Source organism: Salmo salar, unplaced genomic scaffold, assembly GCF_905237065.1.
Source record: "Salmo salar unplaced genomic scaffold, Ssal_v3.1, whole genome shotgun sequence".
NCBI lineage: Eukaryota > Metazoa > Chordata > Actinopteri > Salmoniformes > Salmonidae > Salmo > Salmo salar.
Genome location: NW_025548680.1, coordinates 37501 through 47500, shown reverse-complemented (window position 1 = coordinate 47500; position 10000 = coordinate 37501). Strand labels below are relative to the sequence as shown.

Below are 10000 nucleotides of genomic sequence, written 5' to 3'. Positions count from 1 at the left end.
AAGGAATTCATCTGTGTGAAAACTGAGAGTGGCAGTGGGGGGGAAGGAATTCATCTGTGTGAAAACTGAGAGTGGCAGTGGGGGGAAGGAATTAATCTGTGTGAAAACTGAGAGTGGCTGTGGGGGGGGGAGGAATTCATCTGTGTGAAAACTGAGAGTGGCAGTGGGGGGGGAAGGAATTAATCTGTGTGAAAACTGAGAGTGGCTGTGGGGGGGGGGAAGGAATTCATCTGTGTGAAAACTGAGAGTGGCAGTGGGGGGGGAAGGAATTCATCTGTGTGAAAACTGAGAGTGGCAGTGGGGGGGAAGGAATTCATCTGTGTGAAAACTGAGAGTGGCAGTGGGGAAGATATTTATAAGCGCACATTCGGGCCAGTGTACAGTTCTCTCCACAGGGGTAGGAACACAAAGGTCCTCCCCTCTCACCGCTGATCATGTCTGAGCCCACTTTCCCTACCTTTTAACTAAGGAGGGAGAGAGGGAGGAGGAGAGGGAGGAGGAGGAGGAGAGGGAGGGGAGGAGGAGGAGAGGGAGGAGGAGGAGGAGGAGAGGGAGGAGGAGGAGAGGGAGGAGGAGGAAGAGGGGAGGGAGGTGGAAGAGGAGAGGGAGGGAGGAGGAGGAAGAGGAGAGGGAGGAGGAGGAAGAGAGTGGCACAGCTGTCACTCCCTTCTTTTTGGCCTTGTTAACACATCTTCCTGTCTCTCTCTCTCTCTCTCTCTCTCCCTCTCTCTCTCTCTCTCTCTCGATCTCCCTGTTTCTCTCTCTCTCTTCCTCTCTCCTTCCCTTCTTCTCTCTCTCTCTCTCTCTCTCTCTCTCTCTCTCTCTCTCTCTCTCGATCTCCCTGTTTCTCTCTCTCTCTTCCTCTCTCCTTCCCTTCTTCTCTCTCTCTCTCTCTCTCTCTCTCTTTCTCACTCTCTCTGTTCTGATTTATCACCTGAGTAATGGGAAGGGAAATTCTAATGAACTCTGTCTGACAGTCACACACACACACACACACACACACACACACACACACACACACACACACACACACACACACACACACACACACACACACACACACACACACACACACACACACACACACACACACAGCCCCCTGTGAAGACACTAATGAATACAGGGCCTCAATAGACTAGAGAGATGGAGGGGATGACAGAGATGATATGTGGAGAGGGAGAACAGGAAAGGTAGATCCATGTACGGGTGCATGGGTGTACAGTATCTTACAAAAGTATTCATCCTCGTTGGCGGGTTTTTTTTCTCCTATTTTATTGCACTACAACCTGTAATTTAACTTGATTTTCATTTTGTATGTCATGTAATGGACGTATACAAAATAGTCCAAATTCGTGAAGTGGAATGAAAAAAAAGGTACTTATTTCAAAAGATTCGAAAGAATAAAAAACGGAAAAGTGGTGAGTGCGTATGTATTTCCCCCCCTTTGCTATGAAGACCTTAAATAAGATCTGGTGCAGCCAATTACCTTCAGAAGTCACATAATTAGTTAAATTAAGTCCACCTGTGTGCAATCTAAGTGTCACATGATCTGTCACATGATCTCAGTATATATACACACCTGTTCTGAAAGGTCCCAGAGTCTGCAACACCACAAAGCAAGGGGCACCACCAAGCAAGCGGCACCATGAAGACCAAGGAGCTCTCCAAACAGGTCAAGGGATAAAGTTGTGGAGAAGTACAGATCAGGGTTGAGATATAAAAAAAATATCTGAAACTTTGAACATCCCACGGAGCAACGTTAAAGAGAGGGCCACCAACCAAAACTCAGGGACCAGGCAAGGAGGGCATTAATCAGAGAGGCAACAAAGAGACCAAAGATAACCCTGAAGGAGCTGCAAAGCTCCACAGCGGAGATTGGAGTATCTGTCCATAGGACCACTTTAAGCCAGAGCTGGGCTTCACGGAAGAGGGGCCAGAAAAAAAGCCATTGCTTAATTAAAAAATAAGCAAACACGTTTGGTGTTCGCCAAAAGACATGTGGGAGACTCCCCAAACATATGGAAGAAGGTACTCTGGTCAGATGAGACTAAAATTGGGCTTTTTGTGTCACGTCCTGGCCAGTATAAGGGTTAATTGTCATTGTAGTTTGGTCAGGACGTGGCAGAGGGTATTTGGTTTATGTGGTTCGGGGTGGTGGTTTTGTAGTAAGGGCATTTGATTTAAGTATTCCGGGGTTTTTGGGCACTGTTTGAGATTCATGTAATTCTATGTTTAGTCTAGGTAGTCTGGTTCTATGTTTAGTTAATTGGGGTGGGGACTCTCAATTGAAGGCAGGTGTGGTCTATTTGCCTTTGATTGAGAGTCCCATATATTAGGGTGTGTTTGTGTTTGTCATTTGTGGGTAATTGTTTCTGTTCAGTGTGATGTGCTGTCAGTACGGTTTAGCTGTCGGTATTTTCTTGTTTTTGTAGTGTTCCAGTCATCATTTTTTAAATTAAAATTATGAACACTAACTCTGCTGCATCTTGGTCCACTTCCCTTTCTGAAGACAGCTGTGACATTTTGACCATCAAGGAAAACGCTATGTCTGGCGCAAACCCAACACCTCTCATCACCCTGAGAACACCATCCCCACAGTGAAGCATGGTGGTGGCAGCATCATGCTGTGGGGATGTTTTTCATTGGCAGGGACTGGGAAACTGGTCAGAATTGAAGGAATGATGGATGGTGCTAAATATAGGGACAGTATTGAGGGAAACCTGTTTCAGTCTTCCAGAGATTTGAGACTGGGACGGAGGTTCACCTTCCAGCAGAACAGTGACCCTAAGCATACTGCTAAAGCAACACTCGAGTGGTTTAAGGGGAAACATTTAAATGTCTTGGAATGGCCTAGTCAAAGCTCAGACCTCAATCCAATTGAGAATCTGTGGTATGACTTAAAGATTTCTGTACTGTGTGTGTGTGTGTGTGTGTGTGTGTGTGTGTGTGTGTGTGTGTGTGTGTGTGTGTGTGTCCAACAAGCTCTCACAATCTCACTGCAGAATTAGACGTTCTCTCAATGTTACATTTATACGTTAAGGGTTAAGTTTAGTCACTCATTATGAATGGTTAAGGTAAGGGTTAAGTTTAGTCACTCATTATGAATGGTTAAGGTAAGGGTTAAGTGTAGTCACTCATTCCTTATGGTTAAGGTAAGGGTTAAGTTTAGTCACTCATTATGAATGGTTAAGGTAAGGGTTAAGTTTAGTCACTCATTATGAATGGTTAAGTTAAGGGTTAAGTTTAGTCACTCATTATGAATGGTTAAGGTAAGGGTTAAGTTTAGTCACTCATTATGAATGGTTAAGGTAAGGGTTAAGTGTAGTCACTCATTATGAATGGTTAAGGTAAGGGTTAAGTGTAGTCACTCATTATGAATGGTTAAGTTAAGGGTTAAGTTTAGTCACTCATTATGAATGGTTAAGGTAAGGGTTAAGTGTAGTCACTCATTATGAATGGGTTAAGGGTTAAGGGTTAAGTTTAGTCACTCATTATGAATGGTTAAGTTAAGGGTTAAGTTTAGTCACTCATTATGAATGGTTAAGTTAAGGGTTAAGTTTAGTCACTCATTATGAATGGTTAAGTTAAGGGTTAAGTGTAGTCACTCATTATGAATGGTTAAGGTAAGGGTTAAGTGTAGTCACTCATTATGAATGGTTAAGTTAAGGGTTAAGTTTAGTCACTCATTCCTTATGGTTAAGGTAAGGGTTAAGTTTAGTCACTCATTATGAATGGTTAAGGTAAGGGTTAAGTGTAGTCACTCATTATGAATGGTTAAGGTAAGGGTTAAGTTTAGTCACTCATTCCTTATGGTTAAGGTAAGGGTTAAGTATAGTCACTCATTATGAATGGTTAAGTTAAGGGTTAAGTTTAGTCACTCATTATGAATGGTTAAGGTAAGGGTTAAGTTTAGTCACTCATTATGAATGGTTAAGGGTTAAGTTTAGTCACTCATTCCTTATGGTTAAGGTAAGGGTTAAGTGTAGTCACTCATTATGAATGGTTAAGGTAAGGGTTAAGTTTAGTCACTCATTATGAATGGTTAAGGTAAGGGTTAAGTTTAGTCACTCATTATGAATGGTTAAGGTAAGGGTTAAGTGTAGTCACTCATTATGAATGGTTAAGGTAAGGGTTAAGTGTAGTCACTCATTATGAATGGTTAAGGTAAGGGTTAAGTGTAGTCACTCATTATGAATGGTTAAGTTAAGGGTTAAGTTTAGTCACTCATTATGAATGGTTAAGTTAAGGGTTAAGTTTAGTCACTCATTATGAATGGTTAAGGTAAGGGTTAAGTTTAGTCACTCATTATGAATGATTAAGTTTAGTCACTCATTATGAATGGTTAAGTTAAGGGTTAAGTTTAGTCACTCATTATGAATGGTTAAGTTAAGGGTTAAGTTTAGTCACTCATTATGAATGGTTAAGGTAAGGGTTAAGTGTAGTCACTCATTATGAATGGTTAAGTTAAGGGTTAAGTTTAGTCACTCATTATGAATGGTTAAGTTAAGGGTTAAGTTTAGTCACTCATTATGAATGGTTAAGTTAAGGGTTAAGTTTAGTCACTCATTATGAATGGTTAAGGTAAGGGTTAAGTGTAGTCACTCATTATGAATGGTTAAGGTAAGGGTTAAGTGTAGTCACTCATTATGAATGGTTAAGGTAAGGGTTATGGGTTAAGGGTTAAGGGTTATGGGTTATGGGTTAAGAGTTAAGGGTTAAGGGTTAAGGGTTAGGGTTAAGGGTTAAGGGTTAAGAGTTAAGGGTTAAGGGTTAAGGGTTAAGAGTTAAGGGTTAAGGGTTAAGGGTTAAGGGTTAAGAGTTAAGGGTTAAGGGTTAAGGGTTATGGGTTAAGGGTTAAGGGTTATGGGTTAAGGGTTAAGGGTTAAGGGTTAAGACCTTCTGATCCAGAAGGTCCACACTGAAAATTGGTTAAGAAAAAATATTCCTCTGTCTTTCGCATTTTGAATTTTCAATGTTCCCTGACTGTCGAGATTTAATTTGAATGACTGTTATCAAGCTGGACACAGTGAAGAGACTATAAATGGCTGTTATCCAGCTGGTCACAGTGAAGAGACTATAAATGGCTGTTATCCAGCTGGTCACAGTGAAGAGACTATAAATGGCTGTTATCCAGCTGGACACAGTGAAGAGACTATAAAGGGCTGTTATCAAGCTGGACACAGTGAGAAGAGACTATAAAGGACTGTTATCCAGCTGGACACAGTGAGAAGAGACTATAAAGGACTGTTATCCAGCTGGACACAGTGAGAAGAGACTATAAAGGACTGTTATCCAGCTGGACACAGTGAGGAGACTATAAAGGGCTGTTATCAAGCTGGACACAGTGAGAAGAGACTATAAAGGACTGTTATCCAGCTGGTCACAGTGAAGAAACTATAAATGACTGTTATCCATCTGGACACAGTGAAGAGACTATAAAGGACTGTTATCCAGCTGGACACAGTGAAGAGACTATAAAGGACTGTTATCCAGCTGGACACAGTGAAGAGACTATAAAGGGCTGTTATCAAGCTGGTCACAGTGAAGAGACTATAAAGGGCTGTTATCAAGCTGGACACAGTGAGAAGAGACTATAAAGGACTGTTATCCAGCTGGTCACAGTGAAGAGACTATAAAGGACTGTTATCCAGCTGGCCACAGTGAAGAAACTATAAATGACTGTTATCCAGCTGGACACAGTGAAGAGACTATAAAGGACTGTTATCCAGCTGGACACAGTGAAGAGACTATAAAGGGCTGTTATCAAGCTGGACACAGTGAAGAAACTATAAATGACTGTTATCCAGCTGGACACAGTGAAGAGACTATAAAGGACTGTTATCCAGCTGGACACAGTGAAGAGACTATAAAGGGCTGTTATCAAGCTGGACACAGTGAGAAGAGACTATAAAGGACTGTTATCCAGCTGGTCACAGTGAAGAGACTATAAAGGGCTGTTATCAAGCTGGACACAGTGAGAAGAGACTATAAAGGACTGTTATCCAGCTGGTCACAGTGAAGAAACTATAAATGACTGTTATCCAGCTGGACACAGTGAAGAGACTATAAAGGACTGTTATCCAGCTGGACACAGTGAAGAGACTATGAAGGGCTGTTATCAAGCTGGACACAGTGAAGAAACTATAAATGACTGTTATCCAGCTGGACACAGTGAAGAGACTATAAAGGACTGTTATCCAGCTGGACACAGTGAAGAGACTATAAAGGGCTGTTATCAAGCTGGACACAGTGAGAAGAGACTATAAAGGACTGTTATCCAGCTGGACACAGTGAGGAGACTATAAAGGGCTGTTATCAAGCTGGACACAGTGAAGAGACTATAAATGACTGTTGTCCAGCTGGTCACAGTGAAGAGACTATAAAGGACTGTTATCCAGCTGGACACAGTGAAGAGACTATAAAGGGCTGTTATCAAGCTGGACACAGTGAAGAAACTATAAATGACTGTTATCCAGCTGGACACAGTGAAGAGACTATAAAGGACTGTTATCCAGCTGGACACAGTGAAGAGACTATAAAGGGCTGTTATCAAGCTGGACACAGTGAGAAGAGACTATAAAGGACTGTTATCCAGCTGGACACAGTGAAGAGACTATAAAGGACTGTTATCCAGCTGGACACAGTGAGAAGAGACTATAAAGGGCTGTTATCAAGCTGGACACAGTGAAGAGACTATAAATGACTGTTATCCAGCTGGTCACAGTGAAGAGACTATAAAGGGCTGTTATCCGGCTGGACACAGTGAAGAGACTATAAAGGACTGTTATCCAGCTGGACACAGTGAGGAGACTATAAAGGACTGTTATCCAGCTGGTCACAGTGAAGAGACTATAAAGGGCTGTTATCAAGCTGGACACAGTGAGAAGAGACTATAAAGGACTGTTATCCAGCTGGTCACAGTGTAAAGACCGTAAATATAGATCCATTGTAATTTCAATACGGTTTTCATTTGGTTTTTAGATATTTTAATGTCGAAAACAAATAGTTCAACAACAAAAAATCTCAAACCACGCGTATATTTGACACCCCTGCCTTAATTACATTTACATTTACGTAATTTAGCGGACGCTCTTATCCAGAGCGACTTACATCCCAGCACTATCCCATGATGCATCAGTAGACAGCCCTCTTTGCGTGTTCTTCCCAGCAGGAAGTGAGGTAATAATTGGTTGACGGACGGGTCAATAGTCTCCCGCCCCGTCGTTAACCTCTTCTGGGACAGATTAAAGGAACGTCAATACTGCACAGCGTGTCCACACACCATTGGTTTCCTATTAGAGACCACATATCTATCATACCGAAACACAGAGTAGGTTATCTCTACATATCTATCACACTGAAACACAGAGTAGGTTATCTCTACATATCGATCACACTGAAACACAGAGTAGGTTATCTCTACATATCGATCACACTGAAACACAGAGTAGGTTATCTCTACATATCTATCACACCGAAACACAGAGTAGGTTATCTCTACATATCTATCACACTGAAACACAGAGTAGGTTATCTCTACAATCCACGACCACATATCTATCATACTGAAACACAGAGTAGGTTATCTCTACATATCTATCACACTGAAACACAGAGTAGGTTATCTCTACAATCCACGACCACATATCTATCATACTGAAACACAGAGTAGGTTATCTCTACATATCTATCACACTGAAACACAGAGTAGGTTATCTCTACATATCGATCACACTGAAACACAGAGTAGGTTATCTCTACATATCTATCACACTGAAACACAGAGTAGGTTATCTCTACATATCTATCACACTGAAACACAGAGTAGGTTATCTCTACAATCCACGACCACATATCTATCATACTGAAACACAGAGTAGGTTATCTCTACATATCTATCATACTGAAACACAGAGTAGGTTATCTCTACAATCCACGACCACATATCTATCATACTGAAACACAGAGTAGGTTATCTCTACATATCTATCACACTGAAACACAGAGTAGGTTATCTCTACAATCCACAATCACATATCGTTCTACTGAAATCACGTCCATCGTTCTACTGAAATCACGTCTATCGAACTACTGAAATCACGTCTATCGTTCTACTGAAATCACGTCTATCGAACTACTGAAATCACGTCTATCATTCTACTGAAATCACGTCCATCGTTCTACTGAAATCACGTCTATCGAACTACTGAAATCACGTCTATCGTTTCTACTGAAATCACGCTCTATCGAACTACTGAAATCACGTCTATCGAACTACTGAAATCACGTCTATCGAACTACTGAAATCACGTCTATCGTACTACTGAAATCACGTCTATCGAACTACTGAAATCACGTCTATCGTACTACTGAAATCACGTCTATCGAACTACTGAAATCACGCCTATCGTACTACTGAAATCACGTCTATCGTACTACTGAAATCACGTCTATCGAACTACTGAAATCACGTCTATCGAACTACTGAAATCACGTCTATCGAACTACTGAAATCACGTCTATCGCACTACTGAAATCACGTCTATCGAACTACTGAAATCACGTCTCTCGAACTACTGAAATCACGTCTATCGTACTACTGAAATCACGTCTATCGTTCTACTGAAATCACATCTATCGTACTACTGAAATCACGTCTATCGTACTACTGAAATCACGTCTATCGTACTACTGAAATCACGTCTATCGAACTACTGAAATCACGTCTATCGTACTACTGAAATCACGTCTATCGAACTACTGAAATCACGTCTATCGAACTACTGAAATCACGTCTATCGAACTACTGAAACACAGGCTATCGAACTACTGAAACACAGGCTATCGAACTACTGAAACACAGGCTATCGAACTACTGAAACACAGGCTATCGAACTACTGAAACACAGGCTAGGTCTCTACAACCCAGAACCACATCTAGAAAACACGGTGAACAATTTGCCGATGTGCCCTTGAACAAGGCCCTAATTTAACCCAAATTCGTTCCAGGGGCGCAGTACTACTATGGCTGACCGTGTAAAACAACACATTTCACTGCACCTGCCCGGTGTGTGTAACAATACCTCTATCTGCTGCGGCGAGAAGAGATCCCCTCTCATCTGCTTCCTCAGGAAATCCCTCCCACCTGGACCATGACCATTGGCTAGAGGAGACTCCTGGAGGGCTGTGGAGAAAGAGAGAGCGAGGTTAGAAAGAGAGAGAGACAGAGAGACAGAGAGAGAGAGGAGAGACACAGAGAGAGAGAGAGACAGAAACAGAGAGAGAGAGAGAGAGAGAGGTTAGAAAGAGAGAGAGACAGAGAGAGAGAGAGACACAGAGAGAGAGAGACAGAAACAGAGAGAGCGAGAGAGAGAGGTTAGAAAGAGAGAGAGACAGAGAGACAGAGACAGAGAGAGAGAGCGAGAGAGAGAGACGTTAGAAAGAGAGAGACAGGGAGACAGAGAGAGAGAAAGAGAGAGAGAGAGAGAGAGAGAGAGAGAGAGAGACAGAGAGACAGAGACACAGAGAGAGAGAGACAGAGAGACAGAGACAGAGAGAGAGAGAGAGGTTAGAAAGAGTGAGAGACAGAGAGACAGAGAGACAGAGAGAGAGAGAGACAGAGAGACAGAGACACAGAGAGAGAGAGAGAGAGAGAGAGGTTAGAAAGAGAGAGAGACAGAGAGACAGAGAGAGAGAGAGACACAGAGAGAGAGACAGAAACAGAGAGAGCGAGAGAGAGACAGAAACAGAAAGAGAGAGAGAGAGAGACAGAGACAGAGAGAGAGAGAGAGAGAGAGAGAGAGAGAGAGAGAGAGAGAGAGAGAGACAGAAACAGAGAGAGCGAGAGAGAGACAGAAACAGAAAGAGAGAGAGAGAGAGAGACAGAGACAGAGAGAGAGAGAGAGAGACTCCTGACTGTGAAGCACCTTGATACCTATAAAGTAGTATAACACACTATATAAATGCAATCCATTACACACACACACACACACACACACAC

General features: G+C 42.2%; 1 protein-coding gene across 1 annotated transcript in view; it reads right to left on the bottom strand.

Annotated features, from left to right (window-relative positions):
* LOC106592754 (paired box protein Pax-5) overlaps nucleotides 1-10000 on the bottom strand; it is a gene marked incomplete at its 5' end in the record, with an annotated part of 79326 nt that overhangs the window by 41548 nt on the left and 27778 nt on the right. Inside the window, 1 exon segment of the mRNA XM_045712651.1 lies at nucleotides 9084-9184. Within this exon segment, the coding sequence (XP_045568607.1) occupies nucleotides 9084-9184 (101 nt within the window).